The sequence below is a fragment of the Balaenoptera musculus genome, chromosome 6 (assembly GCF_009873245.2).
Source record: "Balaenoptera musculus isolate JJ_BM4_2016_0621 chromosome 6, mBalMus1.pri.v3, whole genome shotgun sequence".
In the NCBI taxonomy this organism is placed as follows: domain Eukaryota; kingdom Metazoa; phylum Chordata; class Mammalia; order Artiodactyla; family Balaenopteridae; genus Balaenoptera; species Balaenoptera musculus.
Genome location: NC_045790.1, coordinates 104,004,706 through 104,019,370, shown reverse-complemented (window position 1 = coordinate 104,019,370; position 14,665 = coordinate 104,004,706). Strand labels below are relative to the sequence as shown.

The following is a 14,665-nucleotide window of genomic DNA, read 5'->3' as shown; positions in this document are numbered from 1 at the left end:
CCATCAGCACCATGTATGAAAGAGGTGGTGAAACTGCTCAGTAATGAAGAAAAGAAGTTGTGACCTGGGTGGTGGGAGAGGAGGGCTTGCTAGAGAGCCTATGGATGGGCCTAATTTTCCTGTCTTCATACCAAATTTTGTCTCCTGAGGAGTTGGGAAATGGCGAGTCAGGTGTCTTGGCCTCCATGAGGCTACAATTTACTAAGTGCTCAGGATGTGCCTAGAACTTGTGAAGCACCTTACAGACAAGATCTTTCAGCAATGATCATGATCCCATTAACAGTAGAGGACGCTGAGCATCACCAAGGCCAAACCCAAGGCCACAAAGCTATTAAGCAGGAAAAAGGCAAAGATTTGAGTGTCGATGTATGTGACACCAGAAGTGAGCATTTCATTTCTGAACTATATTACCAAAATTGAAGAAACGTGTCAAAAATATTGAGCTTCCAGGGGACCTGCTGGAGTATTCAAATCAATGAAAAATGGATGCCAATAGTGCTTCAAAGTGGGCTTCCTTTGGAGCTGCCTGTGTGGATTCTGGTCTCAGGCAAGTGGAGAGTCAAAATGTGATAATGTTACACACACACACAAATATTTGTATCTTCTGTGTGAAGGAAGTCAAAGTGTGGATTTGTCTTACAAAAGCACTCACACACTATCACAGACACACACTTGCCAAATGGGGATTTATAGATTTCTCTAGCTTATACTCAAAGTAGGTGAATACAGTCAGGGTGTGAGTCAGCTTCACACAAATCTATGCAAAACTCACCAAAAAATACACGTGTACAACACAGCTACACACAGAGAACTCTCAAGCATCCTCTGCCACAGGCATTGTAGTCACAAGAAATCATACATATTCTAATCACAAGCAACGCACAAGGTCTTACATACAGTACACAAGCAACAAATGCAAGTAAAATAAGCACACACTGAGAGGAAATTTCCAGCTTCTCTGACCGACATATATCTTAGTATGTTTGTCATTCAGTGTGTTTGTCAGTTACACATACATGCATAAAGCCATACAACACAATACACCTGCAAAAATACACATAACATCTCTGATGGTCACACATACACACATTTACACACAGATATACATGCACGACTATGGAGATGTCTGGGCTCCTTCCGAGTTATACCAGTGCTATGAGTTCTGATACCTTCTGCTTCGTTCTGTTACCTGAATCCTCACTTTCTGTCCAGAAGACCCAGGATCCCAAGAAAAAGAGCAAACCTCAGTGGCCTGAGGACCTTTACAAACTCTCATGTCTGTTCACAAGCTTCAAAACAGTGGGCAAGAAGATCTTCTTTTGCTCATCAGAAAGAGACCCCAGAGGGAAAGAGCCCCAAGTCCCTGACTAGAGGAGCAGTCGACTGGGGCCAATTGCCCAACTTCCTCCCAGCCCCTTGGAAAGGAGTATGTTTAGGGTCCAAAGGGACTGAGTTGTAGCTGGAGTCACAGGAGAAAGTGTCCCTAATGTCAGTGGTACCTTGGGCTCTGGTTAAGTCTCCAGATGGGAAGTAGAAGTTACCCTACTGCCTGGGACCTCTACATCATGGTTCAGCTTCTCTGTACAGCAATGTATGGTACAGGCAGTGTAAGGGCTTCAGCAAGCTTCTGCAAGCTCCCCAACACCTACGCAGGCTTCCATTAAAGCACAAAGCCCCTTAAAATGTACAGGTCTCTCTCACTTCGTCCCAGCTTACCCTTCCCCCTAGCACTGACATATATACACACTACCAAATGTAAAATAGATAGCTAGTGGGAAGCAGCCACATAGCACAGGGAGATCAGCTCAGTGCTCTGTGACCACCTAGAGGGGTGGGATAGGGAGGGTGGGAGGGAGATGCAAGAGGGAGGGGATATGGGGATGTATGTATACGTATAGCTGATTCACTTTGTTATACAGCAGAAACTAACACAACATTGTAAAAACTTATACTCCAATAAAGATGTTTAAAAAAAAATATACATGTCTCCCCAGTCTTCTGTGAGGTACAGTCTGTGCTTTGTTCAGGAATAGGGGGATTGACTCTATCACTCTGGAAAAAAGACTCTGGGCTATCCCCCTACTAAGAGAGCATACCTGAGCAATTTATCAAAGATCTCTGAGATTCAGTTTCTTCATAGTGGAAGTAATAATAATAACTCTTTGTGTGAGTTTGAAGGATGGTTAAGTGAGCACATAATGAAAGCTTAATAAATGTTAAGGTTTATTGTCAATGTCTTTGTATCACTAGGGATCAGCTATGGCTTACAACAGACAATTGTGATTGGTAATTGTTGAATGAATTCATCTGTTCATTCATTCACTCATTCACTTAAATAATTATTAAGGCTCTCATAAAGGTAAACACTGATATGTACTCTGGAGACATAACAGGGAATAATATAAACAGAAATCCCTCTTGTGGAACACACACGCAAATTGGGGGAGGGGGGGCAGAAAAAAATTGTTAATGCAAAACAAATGGCAGGTAAATGGTGAAAAGTGCTCGGGTATGATAAAAACCAGGCACCGGAGCTAGGGAGAATCAGGAAGTTCAAAAAATACCCAGTGTTACAGGATTCTTTTTCACAGAAACCCAGACCCCTCTCCAATCAAGTGGCTCCAGGTCTGTAAACTGGTTTACACCACTACACTGCTATTAGAATGGCTAAAATTGAAAGGACCACTGCTATTGAGTGTTGTTGAGCTATGACAGAACTGGAACTCTCATACACTGCTAGTGGGAATATAAAACAGTTTGAAAATTTCTTTAAAAGTTGAACATATACCAAAATAGATAACTAATAGGAACCTACTGTATAGCACATGGAACTCTACTTAATACTCTGTAATGACCTATATAGGAAAAGAATCTTAAAAAAGAGTGGATATATGTATATGTATAACTGATTCACTTTGCTGTACAGCAGAAACTAACACCACATTGTAAATCAACTATACTCCAATAAAAATTTAAAAAAATAAAAGTAGTGAAATGGGAAAAAAAAGTTAAACATATACCTAGCATGTGACTAGAGAAAAAGAATGTATATATGTATACATTGACTTATACAAGAATGTTCATAGGGCTTCCCTGGTGGTGCAGTGGTTGAGAGTCTGCCTGCTAATGCGGGGGACACGGGTTCGAGCCCTGGTCTGGGAGGATCCCACATGCCGCGGAGCAACTGGGCCCGTGAGCCACAACTACTGAGCCTGCGCGTCTGGAGCCTGTGCTCCGCAACAAGAGAGGCCACAATAGTGAGAGGCCCGCGCACCGCGATGAAGAGTGGCCCCCGCTTGCCACAACTAGAGAAAGCCCACGCACAGAAATGAAGACCCAACACAGCCAAAAATAAATAAATAAATAATTAAAAAAAAAAAAAAAGAATGTTCATAACAGCTTTATTTAATAGACAGAAACTGGAAACAGCCCACATATCCATCAAAAAGCTGTGGTATATCTACTCACCAATTTTAAAAAAAGAATTGATAAACAGCACAACATGAATGAATCTCAAAATGTTTACACTGAATGAAAGAAGGCAGCAAGAAAAGAATACACACTGTATGATTCCACTTAAACTTCTAGAAGATGCAAACTAATCCATGTGACGGAAACAGATTAGTGGTTCCCCTGAGGCCAGATGGGAGGAGTAAAGAGGGAGCAGTAGGGTAGGCATCAGGGAAATTCATGATCTTGATGGCTTGTGCTGATAGTTTCATGGGTGTATACAAATGTCAAAACTAGTCAAATTGTGTACTTTAGATATACAAAGTTTATTGTATGTCACTTACACCTCAAAAAATCTGGGTGTTTTTAAAGAAACAATAAAAAAATCAAGTATCGTCATGTTATTCCTCTATTGAATCTCTTCCAATAGGTTCCGAAATCACTCAGACTGAAAACCAAAAATTCTACTATAATTTTTTAAAAAATTTTATTTATTTATTTATTTATGGCTGTGTTGGGTCTTCGTTTCTGTGTGAGGGCTTTCTCTAGTTGCGGCAAGCGGGGGCCACTCTTCATCGCGGTGCGCGGGCCTCTCACTATCGCGGCCTCTCTTGTTGTGGAGCACAGGCTCCAGACGCGCAGGCTCAGTAGTTGTGGCACACGGGCCTAGTTGCTCCGCAGCACATGGGATCTTCCCAGACCTGGGCTTGAACCCGCGTCCCCTGCATTGGCAGGCAGACTCCCAACCACTGTGCCACCAGGGAAGCCCAATGGTTAATTTTATGTGTCAACTTGGCTAGGCTGCAGGACCCAGATATTTGGTCAAACACAATTCTAGATGTTTCCACGAAGGTATTTTTTTGGATGAGATTAACATTGCAATCAACAGACGCTGAATAAAGCAGATTGTCCTCCATAATGTAGATGGGTCTCATCCAATCAGTTGAGGGTCTTAAGAGAAAGACTGACCTCCCCCAAAGAAGAGGCAATTCTGATAATTCAAAAAGATACATGCACCCCAGTGTTCATTGCAGCACTATTTACATGGAAATGTAGATGCCAGGACATGGAAGCAACCTAAATGTCCATCAACAGAGGAATGGATAAAGAAGATGTGGCAAATATATACAATGAAATATTACTCAGCCATAAAAAAGAACAAAATAATGCCATTTGCAACAAAATGGATGGACCTAGAGATTGTCATACTGAGTGAAGTAAGTCAGACACAGAAAGACAAATATCATATGATATCACTTATATATGGAATCTAAAAAAAAAGTACAAATGAACTTATTTACAAAACAGAAGTAAAGTCATGGATGTAGAAAACAAACTTATGCTTACCAGGGGATAAGGGAGGGAGGGATAAATTGGGAGATTGGGACTGACATATGCACACTACTATATATAAAATAGATAATTAATAAGAAACTGCTGTATAGCACAGGGAACTCTACTCAATACTCTGTAATGACCTATATGGGAAAGGACTCTTAAAAAGAACAAAGAGTGGATTTATATATATGTATAACTGACTTACTTTGCTGTACACCTGAAACCAACACAACATTGTAAATCAACTATACTCCAAAAAAGTTTTGAAAAAAAAAAGAAGAGACAATTCTGTCAGCAGGCTGCCTCAGACTCAAACTGCAACTTTTCCCTGGGTTTCCAGCCTGCCAGCCTACCCTGCAGATTTTGGACTTGCTAGCCTCCACAATGACATGAGCCAATTCCAATAAATCTCTCTCTCTCTCTCTCCACACAAACACACCCCCTATTGGTTCTATTTCTCTGGAGAACCTAGACTAACACACCTACTATGACCTTAAGTGCCCTACAAATCTGGTCCTCTGATATCTCTAAACTTATCGCCTACCATCCTCCCCTACTTGGCCCTGTCCAACTACAGAGGCCCCTCAATGTCCCTGAAATAGGCCAGGCACCATGTCCCCTCAGAGTATTTCCAGGTGCTGATGCCCATGCTTGGAATGATTTTGTCCATATCCTCCCATGGCTCACTTACCTGTCCTCACTGACATCTTTGTTTGATTGTTATCTTTCCAATGAGCTCTACCTGGACCACACAATGTTAAACTATGTACCTCACCCCCAGCACCCTTGCTCCCCTTTTTTATGCCTCCTTTATTCATAGAAGTTTTTACCTACCAACAAAACTTACAACTTACTTATTTCAGCCAAAAACCCATCTTCCATAGAGCTCGCATTCCAGTAAAGAAACAATGAAAATTTTAAAAATAAGTAAAGCTTATGGTGTGTTAGAAGGTTCAAAACTGCCGTGGAAAAAAAGGAACACAATGAGCAGGGACAGGAGTGTGGAATGTAAACTCTACAAGGGGGTTAATTTTTTTAACTAGTATTCCCAGAATGGAGAAAACTACGTGGCACATAATAGTCAGCAGTAAATATTTTAGTTTTTTCCTGTTAGAAATGAGATCTCTGGGAAAAAGACAACACTCATTTTCCCAGACTAAAATTAATCAGACAGCTGTAGGCTGTTCTCCACACAAAAATCCATTTTAGAGGGAAAAACAATAGCCTTCCTAGAATGGGGAAATATGGTAGTTGGATTGACTACTCTGTGGTTCCCTACTGTCACAGGCATAATCAAATTAAAGTTTATTTCGGTTTTAGCAAACAATCAAAAGTACTTTATTAACTAGATACTGCATTGAGAGGGTAAGCATTCTGGACTTTACCAAAACTAAACATTAGAAACTTAACTGAATATTTGTAGCTCTGGAAAACACTAGACAAGATAGAGGAAATAAGGAGCTGGTTTATATCTCATTTATTTCAACAGATAGAATCTGTGAGTTATAATGAAAAGTTATATTACCTATTACTAAGGAGGGTTCTTTAACCTATCAAAAGAATATTCCATAAAACTTAAACTGGCTCTACTTGAGATTCCAAATGTTCATTTCATTACAGAAAAGTGAAGTGCCATAACACATTTGAGAATCTTGACCGTCTACCACCTGGGGATCAGAAACTCAGGATATGAGAAGGTATAGCTTGGTCCAAAATATAATCGTATTTCATACCTCTAATCTTAGCTTAAAACAAACCGGATTTCTTCATTAAAAAGAAGCATAAAATGTCAGTGTCATGTTTTCCTTTTGAGAGAGGCGGTTCGTGTGTGTGTTGTTATCTTAGCAAGTCTTTCTCTCTTCAGGAAGATAAAACAGTAGTGCAACGTATTCAGAATGATCAATCACATATCTGACTAATAAGGAATTTGGTGCTTTGAAGACCACAAGTCAGATGTATGTTGTGGGCAATGCCATATTTAGGATTATGGAAGAATAAATGGGCAACAGATAAGACGAAAGTGAAAGGGATTGGTCCAATAACGTAGTGACTGTAAAGGACAGATGGGAAGGTGCTAGAGACATGGGTGGTCGGCACGCAACTTTTTAAGAGGACATTTCTGACAAGGTCAGTGGGTGAAATAAGAACATGGCTAGCTGATCCTCACTTGGCGAAAAGTTGATTGTTTCTGAAAAGAATCCCCAGAGCCAATTTAATGTCTCTGTTCCTTAGGCTATAGATGAAGGGGTTCAGCATGGGAGTCACCACTGTGTACATCAGTGAGACAATCATGTCTTTGTTGTTGGAGTTGCCCGATGAGGAGGAAAAGTACAGTGCCATAATGGTTCCATAGAACAGAGACACCACAGAGAGATGGGAGCCACAGGTGGACAGGGCCCTGCAGATCCCTTTGGTAGAAGGGACCCTCAGGATGGAGACCCCAATGCGGCCATAAGAGACCAGGATGCCAGTCAATGGAAGAATGACAACCGCAGCCCCTGCAGTGAATATAACCAACTCATTAAGAGAGGTGTCTGAGCAGGACAGCTTGAGTAGGATGGGGAGGCTACAGAAGAAGTGGGGAATAATGTTGTCATCACAGAAGGGCACCTGGGCCAGCAGGAGGGTGTGCAGAAGGGCACTGCCACAGGAGAGAATCCAGGAGCCAGCCACCAGGAGCACACACGCCCTCTCCATCATGATGGTGGTGTAGTGGAGAGGGTGACAGATGGCCACATACCTGTCATAGGACATCACCGCGAGGAGGAGGTTATCAACACAACCGAAAAGTATGTAAAAATACACCTGTGAAATGCACCCTGCATATGTGATAGATTGGCACTGAACCTGCATGTTCATCAGCATCTTTGGGACAGTGACAGATGAAAAGGAGACATCAGTGAGGGCCAAGTGTTTGAGGAAGAAGTACATGGGGGTATGGAGACGAGGGTCCAGCCTGATGAGCAGGAAGATTAGCAGGTTCCCCAGCACTGTGGTCAGGTACACGCCCAGGAACAGGGCAAAGAACACGCCCTGCTGCTCGGGCCGGATGGGGAGCCCCAGGAGGAGGAACTCGGACACGCTGCTCTGGTTCTCCCTCCTCATGCTGTTCTTATCTCTGCTGGGAATGAATAGAAACTGGAAACATCAGGAACTTAGACATACTGAGCAGAGCGACTAACATACGGTCACATATGTTCCTCCACGTGGCTGTGTCACTGTACAGACAAATCTCACTGCATTGCGCTCACACGTTGGTGCCTCATCCAGTCTGGTGAGAACAGTGGAATGTGATTTGTCTGAACACTGACACAGTCACTTGGAGACATCATTCAAACATCAATCAAACTCTTCAACTGAAATCAGGAATACCTCATTCTTTTTTTAACATAATGAAGACACTACGATAGACATTAGGGGGAGAGTAATAAATAAGATACAGTCCCTTCCATGGCTTTATAGCCAGACAGCTTATGTGCGTGTGTCTGTCTTGCACACACACACACACACACACACCACTTAAAGCATTATTGGGAAAGTAATGTACCATGTACAGAATAAGTGCTGAACACATAAACTTAGAATGACAAGAAAGAAGGAAGGAAGGAAGGAAGGAAGGAAAGAAGCAAAAAAGGAAGGAAGGAAAAAAGGGAACATAATGGCAGTTCCTCAAAAACTTAAACATAGAATTACCATATGATCCAGAAATTTCACTTCTGATAATATATCCAGAAGAACTGAAAGCAGGGGCCAAAGAGATATTTGTATACCCATGTTTAAAGCAGCATTATTCACAATAGCCGAACGATGGAAACAATCTGTGTCCACTGACAAATAAATGGATAAACAAAATGTGGTCTATACTTACAATGGAATATTATTCAGCCTTAAAAAGGAAAGAAATCCTGACACATGCTACAACATGGATGAACCTTGAAGACATTATGCTAAGTAAAGTCAGACAGTCACAAAAGTGTAAATACTGTATAATTCCACTTATATGAGATTCTTAGAATAGTCAAATTCATAGAGACAAAAAAATAGAATGGTGGTTGCCAGGGGCTTGGTGCGGGGGAGAGAAATGAGGCGTTATTGTTCAGTGGGTACAGTTTCCATCTGGGAAGATAAACAATTTCTGGAGGTGGATGGTGCTGATGTTTGTACAACAATGTGAATGTGTTTAATGCCACGGAACTGTACACTTAAGAATCATTGAAAAAAAAAATCATTGAAATGGTAAATTTTATCTTATACGTATTTTAGCACAATAAAAAATTGTTAATTTAGAAAATATGTCACAAGGGTTAATAAAGGATTGACTGAAAAGAAGCAATCAAAAGGAGAGTGACCAGGGCTTCCCTGGTGGCGCAGTGGTTGAGAATCTGCCTGCCAATGCAGGGGACACGGGTTCGAGCCCTGGTCTGGGAAGATCCCACATGCCGCAGAGCGACTGGGCCCATGAGCCACAATTACTGAGCCTGCGCGTCTGGAGCCTGTGCTCCGCAACAAGAGAGGCCGTGACAGTGAGAGGCCCGTGCACCACGATGAAGAGTGGCCCCCGCTTGCCGCAACTGGAGAAAGCCCTCGCACAGCAACGAAGACCCAACACAGCCAAATAAATAAATAAATAAATAAATAAATAAATAAGTAAATAAATAAATAAATAAATAAATAAATAAATAAATAAATAAATAAATAAATAAATAAATAAATAAATAAATAAATAAATAAATAAATAAATAAATAAATAAATAAATAAATAAATAAATAAATAAATAAATAAATAAATAAATAAATAAATAAATAAATAAATAAATAAAAAATAATAAATAAAAAATAAATAATAAATAAAAATTTAAAAAGGAAAAAAAAAGAAATAGTAGTTTTAAAAAAGGAGAGTGACCGAAAAGATAAATAAATAAATAGATTATTTAGGCAGGATGAGTGTGACCAAGATCAGACATCAGGAACTGAAGATAACAAAGATAGGAGGAGGCTATCAAGCAAGATCAAATACCTTCCTGAAAATGTGTGTTGGCTTCTGGGGTTTCACTCTCACATCCAGGGAAACAGTAAACACCCAGACAATGGCCCCTGAAGAAGAGCACATCCACAGCACTTGACTCACTGCATTTTTAATAAATTTGCCAATAAATAACTTCCTTCATATCTGCCATTGTCTCTCTCTCCCCTTCCATCTCCAGTGTTTTAAAATGGCTGAGTTCTGAGCGTACACGCAAAGTGAGTGACATGAGTATTTGCCCAATCATGTGGCCAGAGAGCCAAGATATTACAGATGTTGTAGGACCAAGAAGTTGTATCAGAACTCACAGTCGTTGGATTAACTTGGTAAGGTTCCAGACTTGACCCCACTATGTTCTCCAAAGTGGAAATGTGGAAATCATTAAACATCAATGAAGAAAATTTGGGGCCCTGGAGAAGTTCAGTAGCCTTCAAACCACCTGGACGAATTGCCATCAACTTAGCAAATTGCCATCAACTTAGCATAGCATAATTGTTTAAAGCTGCCTGTTTATGTCTAGAGGTGAGACAAGAGGTCAGGCTGTGAGACTGTCTCGCCAGGTCAAATGCATACACGTATTTCCAAGTCACTCAGCACTCAGCACTCTCTGCTTTACACCCATTCAAGGAGAGGAAAATTAGACTGTGAGTGTGTTATACACAAAAACAGACACACAGAGTGGCACACAGAGTGACACACAGTGACACAGAAACAAAACCCAAGGTGCTTCTTTTTGGCCCTCTCTGATTTATACCCCTAGTCAAAAGTGTAAAGGTTTGTATGGATTCAGACCAACTTATATACAACTTTTAAATGGAATATTTTGTCACACACAACTTTTTAAAAACATGCAAACAAAAACTTTGCTGCACTGTTTGTGTGGATGTAAAATGGTGCAGCTGCTATGGAAAACAGCATGAAGTTTCCCAAAAAACATTAAAAACAAAACTACCATATGATCTGGCAATCCTACTTCTGGTCCCACTTCTGGGTATATACAAGAAAGAATTGAAATCAGGATCTCAAAGATACATCTACACTCCCATGTGTATTGCAGTATTATTTACAATAGTTAAGTTATGGAAACAACCCAAATATCCATTGACAGATAAATGGATAAAGAAAATATGGCACATACATACAGTGGAATATTATTTTGCCTTTTAAAAAAAGGGAAATCCTGCCATCTGTGACAACATAGATGAAACTGGAGTGAAAAAGCCAGTCTTAACAAGGACAAATAGTGCATGATTTCACTTTAAGAAATTCATAGAAGCAGAGAATAAATGGAGGTTACCAAGGGCTGGGGAGAGGGGGAAACGTAGTGTTACTCAAATGATATGAAATTTCAGTTGTACAAGATGAATTAGTTCTAGAGACCTGTTATACAGCATAGAGTCAAAAATAATATATTGTGCACTTAAAAATTCATTAAAAGAGTAGAGTCCCTGTTAAGTTTTCTTACCACAAAAAATGGACACAAGGAAATTTTTGGAGAAGATAGACATTTCAATGACCTTGACTGTGATGATGGCTTCACATGTGTGTGCACATGTCCAAACTCCTCAAATTGTATACATTCAATATGTACAGTTTTGTATAACAATTACACCTCAAAAGCTGTTTTAGAAAAACATACCAAGACCACATCCAGTCACCCAGACAACTCACAAACCATACACACACACACACACACACACACACAGAAACTCCACTACACACATTAAGAATCACATGTAGTCAAACCCAACGCACAAATAGCATAAAAAGAAGCAACATACATCAATACAAGCACACACACATGCACTGCAGGAGATTTCCAGCCCTCTATTATCAACCCTTTACAGGACTTTCTACAATGATGGAAATATTCTGTATCTTCTTTGTCCAATACAGTAGCACTAGCTTCATGTGACTACTGAAGACTTGAGATATAGCTAGTGCAACTGAGGAACCAAAATTTTAATTTTAGGTAATTTTAATTAATTTTATTTCTATGGCCACTTGTGGCTGGTAGCACCATGTGGGTCAGTGTGTGAATCAGTCACTAAAAACACATGGTTATACAAGCAACGTAAACACAACTTTTCTCTCTCTTTCTTCTAGTCCTCATATCAATGCACGTATCTAGGAAAAGTGATGGTTCCCCACCTTGCTCAGATCGATGTCAATTCTTGCTGGTCCAGGCAACTACCTGAACACTCATCTCTTACGCCTCCATGGCCTGAGGATCTTTAGTACCTTCCACGCCTGTTTACAAGAACTAGAACAATGAGAGGGAAGGTCCACATTTACCAACAGGACTAAGACCCCAGGGAACACAGCCCCAAGATTCTGGTTAGAGAAGAAGCCAGCTGAGCTAACTGCCCAATTTCTTGCCTTCCTCTTGAGATGGATCTTGTGCAGGGGACAAAGGGGCTGAACCACTGGAGTCCCAGGAGAAGGTGTCCCTAATGTCAGTGACATGTTGGCCGCCCCTCTGCTTGGTCATGAGGAGGAGAGGCCGTGAACACCCTTGACTTTTGAAGAAGCCAGCAGTGGAAACTGCCCCTCCATACACTGCAGTAAGGTCCAGACAGAGCAGTACTAACCCTTGAGATTCCCACACCACTGACCCCAAAATGTATTAGAACACACGTTCCACTGCCACCACTTATTCCATCCACATAGAACCACAAAAGACCAACAAAGCAATCTTGATAAAAATGAACAAAGCTGTAGGCATCACCTAATTTCAAACTATTCTACAAAACTTCAGTAATCAACACAAAATGTTAATGGTGTGAAAACAGGCATATAGAAAATGGAACAGAATACGGAGCCCAGAAATAAACCCACACATATACCATCACCTAATCTTTGACAAGGGAGCCAAGAACACACAATGGGGAAAGGATAGTCTCTTCAATAAACAGTGTTGGCAAACTGGATACCCACATGCAAAAGAATGAAAGTGGACTCCCAATAGTGAAAACTATCTGTGACATCCCACCCTGGGGGCTAAACATGTTTGCCACCTTCATTGGCAAATGTGTGGCCATCCAGGAGCTGTTCAAGTGCATCTCGAAGCAGTTCACAGCCGTGTTCCAAGGACATGGATGGATCTAGAGGGCACTATGCTATGTGAAATAAGTCAGACAGAGAACAATAAATACCATATTATCTCACTCATATGTGGAGTCTAAAAAACAAAACAAACAAACAAAATAAAATGAAAACAGACTCACAGATACAGAGAAGAAACCAGTAATTGACAGAGGGGAGGGCATTAGGGGGAGGGGGGCTGAAATAGGTGAAGTGGATGAAGAGGTATAAATCTCCAGTTATCAAATAAACAAACCATGAGGATGTAATATACAGCATAGAAATATGGTCAATGATATTATAATAACTTTGGGGACAGATAGTTACTAGACTCATTTGCAGTGATCATTTTGTAATATATGCAAATGTCAAATCACCACATAATGCACCTGAAACTAACATAATATTGTATGTGAACTATATTTCAGTAAAAAAATAAAGCTGCTTGATGCCAGAATAGCTCCCAAACCAGAATAGTCCATAAACTATTGTTCATAATAAGGGTGAACATTTTGGTGAACATTTGGGTACTAGGCTAAGCGCTTTACCCATGTTTCCTAATTAATACCACACATCAACCTTACATTCCCAGATTTTTAAAAAATTGCACAGCTTCAACAAGAATCTGTGTTCTTTCACCCATTTTAGCTTTTAAAAAATAGAAACATAGAGATACAAATTCCATAGGTACAAAACAGTACAGTAGAGGACAGAGATGGCACACACACGTATGTGTGTATATATGTATCTATAATATACATGATATATAATATATAATATACATAATATATGATATACATTACTTTATATATATGTATCACCATTTTCTGTAATTTAAAATTTATCAAGTAGTAGCTACTTAATGTGATTCAGTCTAATATGACTGTGTCATCAGAGCCCATGCTCTTAATCATTACACATGAAAACATCCCCTTTTATCTGTTAGGGGAGCCAAGCACTCTATAATATTTTAGAGATGCAGGGAAGCCACAGTTGCCCAAAATTTTCTTAGTTCCCTAAGTAATTTCATTCATTCATATTCATATACTTCACAACTGCCAAAAATTCTCACATACGTTAACTTCTATTTAAACAATAAATATTTACTGAAGGCCTTTAAGTTTCACAAGAAGTCTAATTCTTTCCATTTTATAGATGTGGAAACTAAGGCCAAGGAGTTAAGTAATTTTCCCAAGATCTCACCACTATTTGATTGATGGTGATTCTGCACTGTAGCTTCACACAGCATGATGCCTGGAATTTCTCTGTGTGGTATGTTTCATGAAAAAAGTAAAGGGTTACAAAATCTGAGTGACTCAGTTACACTCAGGTATATGAAAGTGATAGCAGATCCTTTTTAGGAAACAGGGACTCGCTTGGAGTTTGGTTATTTTAGCCAATGGTGCCCCAGAAGGAGATCACTTAAGGAAATATTTGAGGTCATGAATGTTAATCAGATGCCCACAAACACACATGCACACCTAGCCACACACTCACTACAAGCAGCACACACACTCCCATTCCTGGGAGGCGTGCTTCAACCCCTTCTGACCCAAACCCTTCTGGGGTGAAGGCAGTCAGCGTGGGGCAGTTAAGCCTATTCAGTCAATGGCACAGACATTAAACCACCACCAACAACCCATGCACATGGTAACATACAAACAGACAAAAGCAAACAACACAGGTTCCTGCTCTCACACACAACTGTGTCACCCACAAACACAGCTCGCACACATACTAGCACTTACTGCTGAGCAGCGGTTGAGCCCT

The 14,665-nt window shown here is 40.4% G+C and overlaps 2 protein-coding genes across 2 annotated transcripts in view; one reads left to right on the top strand and one right to left on the bottom strand.

Annotated features, from left to right (window-relative positions):
• The window catches only part of LOC118896415 (olfactory receptor 1L8-like), a 64,346-nt gene that overhangs the window by 37,546 nt on the left and 12,135 nt on the right, over window positions 1-14,665 (top strand).
• LOC118896912 (olfactory receptor 1J4-like) lies at window positions 6,952-7,893 on the bottom strand. Its single transcript, XM_036855537.1, has one exon. It carries the CDS (start codon window positions 7,891-7,893, stop codon window positions 6,952-6,954), a length of 942 nt encoding a protein of 313 aa, XP_036711432.1.